We start from the raw sequence: 12780 nt of genomic DNA on the forward strand, positions 1-12780 counted from the left end.
ACACTGTTATAGGGATATTTGAAAATTGATTTTTAACTTTGCCCACCCTAGTCCAACACCAGCACCTCCAAAGCATGAAATATTGAAAGAGGACTCCAGGAGAACAAATGACGATCATTTATTTGAATACATGACTTGGAGGTGCTGGTGTTGGACTGGAGTAGACAAAGTTAAAAATCACACATCATGTTATAGTCGAGCAGGTTTATTTGGAAGCACTAGCTTTCAGAGTGCCGCTCTTTCATCAGGTAATAAGGTCATGATACACAGAATTTATTGCCAAAGTAGTCCAGTGTATTGGAGATGTGATATAGTAAACAATCTTAGATTAAAACTTTCATCTTTTAGAATGGGATATACTGGTTTCTGTTCTTCTAAATTACATTCTCAAGATAGTTCAGCTTTTCTAACAATAGGTGTGAAGTCTGTCTGTGTCCCAATGTTGAGTCAGACTGACAAGCCCTCTGCGTAGTTGTATGGAGTTTTAAATGGATTCATGCAGTTTTTGAGCAAAATGAAATGTAATTCTGCAAAAACAGAATTCACCCCATTAATTTATATGTGTGCATGTGTAGGAGCAACAAAGTGAGTGTGCATGTGAGTTGTGTGTGTTTGGGTGTGAGTGCGCATGATAGAGTGTGTGTATATGTGTTTGTGTGTAAATTTGGTTTAGTGTGTGTGTGAGTGTAACAGGGTATGTGTTTGAGAGGGTGTGTGTGAGGGTGCGGAGGTATGTGTGTGCATATGAGAGAGAGCTTGTGGATGAGAGGGTCTGCATGGATGTGTGAGTATGTAGGAGTGCGTATGTGTGAGAGAGTGTATATTGTGCAGTGGGGTTACCTGTAGTGTGACATGAACCCGAGGCCCTGGTTGAGGCCATTTCCATGGATACGGAGCTTCTACTCAGCCACACTGCATTGTTGCTTGTCCCGAAGTCTGCTTTGGAGAATGGTCGCCTGAAGGTCTGAGGCTGAATGTCCTGGACCTAAGCTTATGGGGTGAACTTATTTTTGCAGAATTACATTTTATTTTGCTCAAAAACTGCATGAATCCATGGAATACTGTTTTGAGGCCTGGGACCAATTGGCCATGGTCTGTTGAATGACAGAGCAAGCTTGAAGGACTCTTTATGTTCTTATTGACATTTTGCTGATCCTGGGTTAAATTAAGTTTCATTTTCTCACTTTCTTACGAGGATCTACAATGTTTGTATGTTACAATTGCGGCTTAGCCAGATATGATGCAAGTCAGGTCTGTAATGCAGTCTCGGACTGTTGAGATCATGGCTACAGACCTCAGCCTTCTGCAGGGCAGGTGGGTGAAAGGGCCTGATAAGGGGGAGTCATGATTGCAGGGAAGGTGAGGCAGTGGTGTGGACTCTGGGACAGGTGAGGGGGTGGTGCAGACTCTGGGACAGGTGAGTGGGCAGAGACAACTCTGGGACAGGTAAGGAGGCAGTGCAGACTCTGGGACAGGTGATGGTGGTAGTGCAGGTTCTGGGACAGGTGAGGGGGCAGGGCAGACTCTGGGACAGGTGATGGTGGTAGTGCAGGTTCTGGGACCGGCGAGGGGGCAGGGCAGACTCTGGGACAGGTGATGGTGGTAGTGCAGGTTCTGGGACAGGTGAGGGGGCAGGGCAGACTCTGGGACAGGTGATGGTGGTAGTGCAGGTTCTGGGACCGGCGAGGGGGCAGGGCAGACTCTGGGACAGGTGATGGTGGTAGTGCAGGTTCTGGGACAGGTGAGGGGGCTGAGCAGACTCTGGGACAGGTGATGGTGGTAGTGCAGGTTCTGGGACAGGTGAGGGGGCAGGGCAGACTCTGGGACAGGTGATGGTGGTAGTGCAGGTTCTGGGACAGGTGAGGGGGCAGGGCAGACTCTGGGACAGGTGATGGTGGTAGTGCAGGTTCTGGGACAGGTGAGGGGGCAGGGCAGACTCTGGGACAGGTGATGGTGGTAGTGCAGGTTCTGGGACAGGTGAGGGGGCTGGGCAGACTCTGGGACAGCTGATTGTGGTAATGCATACTGTGGGACAGGTGAGGGTGCAGGGCAGACTCTGGGAGTTGGTAGTGCATACTCTGGGACAGGTGAGGGGGCGGAGCCATCTGACGTGTGGGGGCGTGGTCCCGGTATCAATGCGTGTGCGCATGCCCGTGCGGGTTCAGCGCCTGCGCGGTGTTTCCCGGAGGTAGTCGGGCAGTGTTTACCGAGCGGCCGCGGACCCGGAGTCGGGGACATGGATAAACTGAAGAAAGTGCTGAACGGGAACGACTCGGCGGAGGACGGAGGTGCCCTGAGTGAGGTCAGCTTCCCCTGGTTTCATTAGGAATACTGACCTGGAGTTACATGAGGCCGGGGGCCAGGACTCAGGATTGTAGCTGGGACCAAGTGGGGCAGAGGCTGGTTACAGGAGGAGGACATCTGTGTGGAGGCCAGGTCTGGCTGTGATACACACACACAGTGCAGGCTCTCCCTCTGATTACCATGAGGAACCTCCCTCTCAGCCCCTTCAGTGTTACTGTGAAACATCAGGCTCGGTCAAGGAACAGCCTGGGGTTGTAATCAGGATAATAAGTGAATTGCGATCGTCGAACAATCTGTTGTTCGAACATCCCAAGCTGTTTCGCCTTAGCATTGCCAGCCAACCTTGGCACTGAGCTGCATAGAGACTTTAGAGTAAGCGCCCGAAAGCTCGATCAAAGAGGTGCTTTTAAACAGCGTCTTAAAAATGCAGAGGGTTAATGAGTCTGCGCCAGGGCTGAAGGTCTAAAGTGATGGAATTTGGAAATGTACAAGTGGTCAGAATTTGAGAGTGAATGAGAACATGTTGGGAAATCCAGGGTAGGGTGCTGTGGTGAGTGTATATATAGTACGTACAAGGATGAGGATTTTGCGTTGCAGACGTTTCTGGATCAGTATCCATCAGTGTTGTGACGATGGGTGAAAGGGTAGCAGAGTTCTATATGAGCTAAAATTTATGGAGGCTGGAAGGAAAGTCCTGAAGTCTGGCTACACAAAAAGCATATTTGAATGTTTCAATTTGGGGTGACTGAAGGAGAAAGTAGTCTATCTTGCTCATAGTATTGATTCAGGGTAGTGATTTTTTTTAAAGTGGTATTTTGTCCAACTAGCTTAACAAGTGTGCTCAGGGATATGCTACACTGATTAGCAGCATGAGTAGTCAATTCCCTGACCCTGTTCTGCTTTTCAACGAGGCTATGCCCATTCTGATCGTGGCCCCAAATGCACATTCCCGACTACATCTGATAACCTTTGACTCCCTTTTGAGTCAAGGATCTATTTTGTGCTGCCTTAAATATATTCAGTGACTCACCTCCACCATTATCTAGGAGAAAGAGTTCCAATGACTTATTATCCTTTGAGAGATAAAGAATTCCTCAACTCCATCTTAAATAGGAAAGTGCTTATTCTTAAATTACCTCTTTAATTATCTTAGATTATCTTTAATCTAATCTGTCCCACAAGGGGAATTACCCTTACACCATCCACCCTTTTAAGTCTCCTCAGGGTCATCTGTCTATGAAGTTCAAAGCTCCAATTGATATAGGACCAGGGGTCTGACCTTTCTTTTTTTAAAATATAACACCCCCACCTCCAATCCCAGATATCATTCACATTTAAATGAGCCTTCTCTGAATGACTTCTAACATATTAACATCCCATCTTAAAATAAAGACAACAAATATTCCAGATAGGGCCTCACCAGCACTCTGCATGACCCTCCTTGTATATATTCTCTTGCTTAAAATTTACCTTTCTAATCAAGCAGTACCTGTGTGTATAAGCTACCATCCCCCCCCAAAAAAAAATCTTTGGAGTTCTCAGTCTTGCTTTCTATTGTATCTTATATCTACTTTATAGTATCATGCGTGTTGAGTCTGAATGCACAAGCCTGGCTTATTGATATTTACTATCTTTCAACACAGTCAATGGAATCCCATATGGTGATATATGTAAGGGTGCAAGTTTCAGTTCATGGGCATTTCAATAAACAGATTGAGTCTGTCTACTGTGAATTCAAGATTAAGTGCTGGAAAATGGCTTCATGTTAACAAGTTCCTTGGTCTGACTGCAGAAGTCAAAAGCAGAGCTTTTTTGTATCTGCACATATGTAATTCCTCTCCACTCATGGTTATTCCAATATTGTATCTGATTTCCAGAACCATTTGCAGTTTAAATAGAGCCAATTTGAAAATAAAAGAATTATAGAACAGCTGGAATCAATTTCTGTTATTCATCCTTTTAAGTTTGTGTTTCTGTGTGAACTTCACTACACTTCATGCACTCTACAGGTTATACTTAGCTTTTTAGAAGTTTTACACAATCATAAGCAGAGCTTGTGATATTATGTGAAATGTGACAATTGTGAAATTTAATAACTTGCAGTTCTAGATGTATCATTTCTATACTTAGTGTTAAGTACAAGTAACAGCATATCAATTTGGGCTGACAACGTGAGCAATTTACATTGATGTATCAACAGGGCAGAGTTGTACTATAAATTTGTGCACTGCTACTTTGTAGTAATATGTTACAATCAAAAAAAAACTTTTGTATTGCTCTTTTGTTTATAATTCACTGTCTCTCATCTGAATGATGTAGTACTATAGGGACTTATCTGTGTTGAATGTTATGGGCATGAAGATGGAAACTTTATGTAGGGGTTTTTTAGCATGAGGAGTTAATGCCTGAAGAAATTAGGTTGTATTTCTTACACATCCCAATCTGAAGGTGTGTGTATTTGGATTCACCCGACCCTGTTTTTGTTCTGCTTCATATCCTATCAGAATTGTTCAGTCAAACCTTTTTACCTATTTGTAGTTTCCCTGAGTTTTGACAGGACCCTTAACCATGTCCACTTTTTTTTTTAAACCATGTTTTTATTCTCACCCTTTGTATTTCCTTCCAAAATCAGTAGTCGCATTCAAGCTCACCAGTTTCCTATTCCATTTAATTATCTTGAAATTTCAGCTACCTCCAGCGTGATGGCACCACCAAAGACTTCTTTTTCCTCCCTTTCAACTTAATACGCTCCACTAAACCATGCATACTTCTGCACCCACACAAAAGACCCAGCTTTTCAGCCCCCTTTTCTTTGAATGGCAACTTTTGGTGATTCAGCAGTTTCCAATCAGGCCTTCCCATCTTTGCTTTATTCATCCAATTGCCATCTCCCTTTTTATCATTTATTCTTTCTTCTCTTTCACCCTTTTACACATCTTGCCTTTTGTTCTCCATGAAATCCTCACCCAATCCATTCTTCCTCTGCTTCTGCAATTGCTTAAAACTAACCACTTCTAATTCGAAAGGCCTTTGACCTGGAATGTTAATTCTGTTTCTTTCTCCACAGATGCTGCCAGGTCTGGTGAGTATTTCTAGCGTTATCTACCTTTATTTTCTGAGCTAATATTTGCATTCCCTTCATCAGAACCTTGATGTTGGTGTAGCTTCTTCCTATTTCTCTTTTGCATTCCTGCTCTCTTCTAGCATCTATCTATGAATGTTTCATTTCTGTGAAGGGTTTTGGTCTCTGGCATGTCAAAAATGCTGCACAAGCTTTCTCCACTTCAATTTATTTTAGTTCTGTTTTATTTAAGAATTTGCAGCTGGTAGGCCACCTTTGGCAAAAGTAACGTCAAAAAGCCTTGAATGCTTTTGTTGAAACTTAGCCTTATTTATGGACCAAATGCATAGCTTGGGATATACAGTACTCTGCCCAAGTGGCAAGGCACTTGAGGGAATTATTTTGATATCGGTCTTCTGAAATTCGAATTAATACACTTCTCCAATCTGCCTCCTAAACAGGATTACAAGGCAATAAGAACTGTAAGGAGGAGTAATCATTCGGCCTTTTGAGACTGTTTTGCCATCTAATAAGATGATTTCTGATGTGATTGCGCCCTTACCTATACTTTCCTGTGTGACATTGATAACACCTGTAGATTAAAAACCTGTCTAGGCCGGTCTTCAATTATCCAGCCTGTACCGCTCAACGTGGGGAAGAATTCCAAAGGATAACAATCAATTCCTTCTGAAATCCATCTTAAATGGGAGACCCCTTATTTTTAAACTGCCCTCAATTCTAGATCCCACAACAAGGGGAAGTATCCTTTTGCCTCAAGGTACTGAGGCATCTTCCCTGTCAAGCTCCATCAAATCCTGTTTATTTCAGTAAATCACTTTAAATGTATAGAGCTGATAATGTGTTGCTGGAAAAGCGCAGCAGGTCAGGCAGCATCCAAGGAACAAGAGAATCGACATTTTGGGCATCAGCCCTTCTTCAGGAATGTATAGAGCCAATTTGTTCAACTTTTTTCATGAATTTTTCATCTCAGGAATCAGATGAATACCCCTTCTCTTATGAGCTTTTGATGCAAATATATCCATCCTTAAGTAACGGATAAATATGTACACAGTACTCCAGATATTGTCTCACCAATGACCACTACCATTGTAGCAACACTCCCTACTTTATAGTTTGTCCCCCTCACAATAAAGGTTACCATCCCATTTTCCTGCCAAATTATTTGTTGTGCCTACATTCTGACCTTTTATGATTCATGCACAAGGGCATCCAAATCTCCTCCTACAACAGCTTTCTGCACTTTGTAGTGGCAAAGTATTGTGGATGCTAGAAATCTGAAACAAATAGTGCTAGAGAAACTCAGCAGTCTCTCAATTCTGAAGTGATACCAGACTTGTAACATTACTCTGTTTCTTTCTCAACAGATGCTGACAGAACTGCTGAGTTTCTGTCTATTTAACGTCCAAAATTGTCTATGTATTTAATAATCTGTATAATTCTTCCAAAGAGAAATCCGTTTGTCTTTGCGTTATTTTCTTTAGTAATTTTGACTGCATGAGCTATAGTTAATTCCAGGTATGCCTACCACTTGGAAAGCTTTAATTATGTAACATTTGTGTTAGCATACCCAAGGGAATCTCAAGCTGCTGATGTTTTGAAGCCATCTAGATGTTGCTCCCAAATGAAAGCTAAGCTAGTTCTGTATTCTTTCGTTGGAACATGTAAAATGTAGAGTGTTAATTTTTACGATGAATACACTTCCTTTCTGATTTTCAGAATTGCTTCTAAAGTGTCTGGATAAATTTCCATCAAAGTTCACCTCAACATATTCAAATTATTACAAAACAGATTCTTATTTGTGTAAATTTGCATCTGAGCACAGGTAGGAATTGTGTATTTATGCCAGATGGATTTTTACATGTGTTGACTTATCAGTAGGAAGTAGCCATCTGTTCTTACAGTCACAGCTTTATAAAAAGAATATTTAGTTAAAGAATATTGTTCGATGATGCAGTGAGTAATTAGCCATGGTCCATAATGGACTAGAGCCATCTCTCTCCATTAATCTTTTTTAAATTCACTGGCAGGATATGGTTGCTCTGGCTGTTATCAATATAAAGCAGTTTATAATCTTCAAGTATTTTGTGTAGGACAGTATTGCTTTCTCAATCACTTTGTATTTTGCTTATATAAGGAAACCTTTGCAGCTATGAAATGCAAAGCATTGAGAGTATTTCAGCCTTCCTATTGAGTAATTGTTCATGGACCATTTGAGAACTTACTTTGCTTTTTATACTACACAGCAGTTTTTTTCAAAAATAACTCCATTGCAACAATCTGTCAAAGCATTTCAACTTGCAGTGATCAGGTCAATTCTCAAGAATACCAATAAGGGGAAAACCAACATTTATAATGTGTGAAAGAGGAGTTTTTAAATTCATTCATGGGATGTGGGTGATGCTGACTGGGCAAGCATTTCTTGCCACCTTTTAGTTGCTGTTGAGAAAGTATTGGTGAGCTGCCTTCTTAAACCCACATAGTTCATTTGGTATTGACCCATTATTTTATTAGGGAAGGACTTTGACCCAGCAACACTGAAGAAACAGTGATATAGAGTCATAGCGATATACAGCAATGGAAACAGACCCTTTGGTCCAACCTGTCCACACCGACCAGATATCCCAACCCAATCTAGTCCCACCTGTCAGCACCCGGCCCATATCCCTCCAAACTCCGCCTATTCATATACCCATCCAAATGCCTCTTAAATGTTGCAATTGTACCAGCCTCCTCCACATCCTCTGGCAGCTCATTCCATACATGTACCACCCTCTGCGTGGAAAAAGTTGCTCATTTATATATTTCCCCTCTCACCTTAAACCTATGCCCTCTAGTTCTGGACTCCCCGATCCCAGGGAAAAGACTTTGTCCTATGCATGCCCCCCATAATTTTGTAAACCTCTATAAGGTCACCCTCAGCCTCCAACCCTTTAGGAAAAACAGCCCCAGCCTGTCCAGTCTCTCCCCATAGCTCAAATCCTCCAACCCTGGCAACATCCTTGTCAATCTTTTCTGAACCCTTTCAAGTTTCACAACATCTTTCCGATAGGAAGGGGACCAGAATTGCATGCAATATTCCAACAGTGACCTAACCAATGTCCTGCACAGCCACAACATGACCTCCCAACTCCTGTACTCAATAAGATAAAAACAATGACTGCAGATGTTGGAAACCAGATTCTGGATTCGTGGTGCTGGAAAAGCACAGCAGTTCAGGCAGCATCCGAGGAGTACTCAATACTCTGACCAATAAAGGAAAGTATACCAAATGATATGTTTCCAAATTGGATGATCAGTGACTTGGAGGGGTACTTGTAGTTGGTAGTGTTTCTTGTACACCTTGTCCTTCCAGGTGGTATTGGTCAGGGTTTGGAAGCTTATGTCAAAGGAACATTTCTGAAATTCTGCAGTGCATCTTGTAAAGTGGTGGACCGAGTGAAAGTTTGAAGGTGTGGTGCCATTCAAGTGGGCTGCTTTGTCCTGACTGGTGTTAAACTTCTTGAATGTTGTTGGAGCTACACTTGTCCAGGCAAGAGAGAGTATTCCATCAAACTCCTGACTCATACATTGTACGTGGTGGCCAGGAGGTGAATTACTCAATGCAGGATTCCTAGCCTGTCACATACGATATTAGTAGTAATATTTATCAGTCCAGTCTATTTCAATTTCTGGACGATGGTAACTTTTGTGATGGTGATAGTTGTGGATCCAGTATTTGTAATGCCTTCACTCGCCAAGGGATGATGGTTCATTTCTTTTGGCAGTTAGTGCCAGGAAATGGCTTTCAGTCCTAGCCTAAAGCTGCATGTGGACATGGATTGCTTCAGTATTTCACTGTCATTGATGAAATAGCTAAAGATGACTGGGATTAGCACACCAGCCAGAGAAGCTGAGTGGCAAGATAGAGGAACTGAGATGGTTGCATTCGGCAATCAACAGCCAACTTTTCTTTTTGATAGGTATGACTTCAACTGGCAGAGTTTTCTTGATTCCTGTTGATTTTGGTTTGGTTTGCTAGGCCTCTTTAAGTCACTGTCATCTCATCTCTGAAGCTGAACTCTTTTTGTCCAGTTTTGCTAATGGTGTAGTTAAATCAGGAACTCAATGTGCATGACTTTGGATCCCAAACTGGGCTTCGGTGAACAGGTTCTTGCTGAACATGCAACTTGACACCACTCAGTGACCACATGCAGTACCTTATGCTTGATCAAGAGTATACAGAGTGTGGTAATTAGGAAGGTTGGAAGTATCTTGCCTGTTTCTGAATATGATATATATGGGCAGTTTTGCACATTGTTGGCTAGCTGCCAATGCTGTAGCAGTATTTGGCTAGAGTTGTAGGTAATTCGAAAGAGCAAGAATTTAATGCTGTTGCTGGAATGCTGTCAGGAACTTTAGCCTTTGCAGTAGAACATAGAACAATACAGCGCACAACAGGCCCTTCGGCCCTCAATGTAGTGCTGATCTGTGAGGTAATCTAACCTCATCCCCCAACTCTATCCCATCATCATCCATGTGCTTATCCAAGGATTGTTTAAATCTCCCTATTGTGGCTGAGTTAACTACATTGGCAGGCAGAACATTCCACGCCCTGAGCACTCTGAGTAAAGAACCTGCCCCTGACATCTGCCTTAAATCTATCACCCCTCAATTTGTAGTTATGACCCCTCATACAAGCTGACGTCATCATCCTAGGAAAAATATCTTCACTGTCTACCCTGTCTAATCCTCTGATCATCTTGTATGCCTGTATTAAATCCCCTCTTAGCCGCCTTCTTTCCAATGAGAACAGACCCAAGTCTCTCAGCCTTTCCTCATAAGACCTTCCCTCCAGACCAGGCAACATCCTGGTAAGTCTCTCTGCACCTTTTCCAATGCTTCCACATCCTTCCTGTAATGGAGCGACCAGAACTATACATAATATTCCAATTGTGGCCACACTAAGGTTTTGTACAGTTGCAGCATGACATTATGGCTCTGGAACTCCATCCCTCTACCAATAAAATCTAATACACTGTATGTCTTTAGCACTATCAACCTGGGTAGCAACTTTCAGGGATCTATGTACATGGACTGCAAGATCCCTCTGCACATCCACTCTACCAAGAATCTTTCCATTGATCCAGTATTCTGCCTTCCTTTATTCTTCCCAAAGTGCATCACCTCACATTTAGCTGCATTGAACTCCATTTATTCAAGCCCCCCCCCTACAACCTGCAACATTTTTCCAAACTGTCCACTACTCCACCGACTTTAGTGTCATCTGCAAACTTACTAACTCATCCACCTATGCCTGCATCTAAGTCATTTATAAAAATGACAAACAGCAGCGGTCCCAAAACAGATCCTTGTGGCACATCACTGGTAACCGGACTCCAGGCTGAATATTTTCCATCAACTACCACTAGCTGTCTTTCAGAAAGGCAGTTTCTAATCCAAACTGCTAAATCACCCTCAATTCCAAGCCTCTGCGTTGTGGTTCTGTTCGCCGAGCTGGGAATTTGTGTTGCAGACGTTTTGTCCCTGTCTCGGTGACATCCTCAGTGCTTGGGAGCCTCCTGTGAAGCGCTTTTGTGATGTTTCCTCCGGCATTTATAGTGATTTGAATCTGCCGCTTCCGGTTGTCAGTTCCAACTGTCGGCTGCAGTGGCCGGTATATTGGGTCCAGGTCGATGTGCTTGTTGATTGAATCAGTGGACGAGTGCCATGCCTCTAGGAATTCCCTGGCTGTTCTCTGGCTTGTCCTGTAATAGTAGTGTTGTCCCAGTCAAACTCATGTTGCTTGTCATCTGTGTGTGTGACTACTAAGGATAGCTGGTCTTGTCGTTTCGTGGCTAGTTGGTGTTCATGGATGCAGATCGTTAGCTGTCTTCCTGTTTGTCCTATGTAGTGTTTTGTGCAGATTCAAACCACTACAAATGCCGGAGGAAAGATCACAGAACCACAACAACGAGCACCCTAGCTACAAATCTTCGCACAAACTTTTAACCCAAGCCTCTGCATTTTCTCCAACAGCCTACCATATGGGACCTTATCAAGGGCTTTACTGAAGTCCATGTACACCACATCAACTGCCCTACCCTCATTCACATGCTTGGTCACCTTCTCAAAAAACTCAATGAGGTTTGTGAGACATGACCTGCCCTTGACGAAACTGTGTTGACTATCTGAAATCAAATTGTTGCTTACTAGATGATTCTAAATCCTATGTCTCAATTCCTTTCCAAAGCTTTTCCTACAACAGATGTAAGGCTCACTGGTCTATAATTACCTGGGTCATCTTTACTGCCCTTCTTGAACAAGGGCACATTTGTATTCCTGCAGTCCTCTGGTACTAAACCTGTTGACAATGACGACTCAAAGATCAAGGCCAAAGGCTCAGCCATCTCCTCCCTAGCTTCCCAGAGAATCCTCAGATAAATCCCATCTGGCCCAGGGGATTTGTCTACTTTCACTCCTTCTCGAATTGATTACACCTCTTCCTTACTAACCTCGATCCTTTCTAGTCTAATATCTCGTATCTCATTCTTCTCCTCTACAATATTCTCCTTTTCCTGAGTGAAAACTGAAAAGAAATATTCGTTTAGCATCTCTCCGATCTCCACAGGCTCCACACACAACTTCCCACTTCTGTCTTGACTGGCCCTATTCCTACCCTAGTCATCCTTTTATTCCTCACATACCTATAGAAAGCTTTAGGGTTCTCCTTTATTCTACCTTCTAAAAACTGCTCATGCCCTCTCTCTGCTCTTAACTCTCTTTAAATCCTTCCTAGCTAATCTGTAACTTTCCATCTCCTCATCTGAACCATCTTGCCTCATCAACACTAAGCCGCCTCCTTCTGCTTAACAAAAGATGCAATTTCGGTCATAAACCATGGTTCCCTTACCTTATCACTTCTTCCCTGGCTGACAGGGACATACCTATCAAGGATACGCAACATCCCTTAAACCAGCTCCACATTTCAATTGTCCCCATCCCCTGCATTTTGCAACACCATTCTATGCATCCTAAGTCTTGCCTAATCGCATTATAATTGCCCTTTCCCCATCTATAACTCTTGCCCTTTGGTATGTACCTATCCCTTTCTATCGCTAAACTAAACGTAACCCAATTATGGTCACACTCTCCAAAGTGCTCACCTACCACTAAATCAAACACCTGGCCTGGTTCATAACCAAGCACCAGATCCAGTATGGCCTCCCCTCTTGTCGACCCTTCAACATACTGTGTCAGGAAACCCTCCTGCACACATTGGACAAAAACTGACCCATCCAACCTACTAGAGTTATAGCATTTCTAGTCAATATTAGGGAAGTTAAAGTTTCCAATAATGACCACCCTGTTCCTTTCACTCCTACCCAGAATAATTTTTGCCAATCCTCTCCTCCACC

At 42.9% G+C, this 12780-nt stretch overlaps 1 protein-coding gene across 2 annotated transcripts in view; it reads left to right on the top strand.

Annotated features, from left to right (window-relative positions):
- Nucleotides 1-2151: 2151 nt before the first annotated feature.
- sft2d2a (SFT2 domain containing 2a) overlaps nt 2152-12780 on the top strand; it is a 42737-nt gene continuing 32108 nt past the window's right edge. For both annotated transcript variants that reach the window (XM_072585452.1, XM_072585453.1), the window contains exon 1: nt 2152-2302. In XM_072585452.1, coding sequence (XP_072441553.1) covers nt 2237-2302 — 66 coding nt within the window. In that variant the 5' untranslated portion in view covers nt 2152-2236. The remainder of the gene's footprint in view (nt 2303-12780) is intronic.

Source organism: Chiloscyllium punctatum, chromosome 15, assembly GCF_047496795.1.
Source record: "Chiloscyllium punctatum isolate Juve2018m chromosome 15, sChiPun1.3, whole genome shotgun sequence".
NCBI classification, from domain to species: Eukaryota; Metazoa; Chordata; class Chondrichthyes; order Orectolobiformes; family Hemiscylliidae; genus Chiloscyllium; species Chiloscyllium punctatum.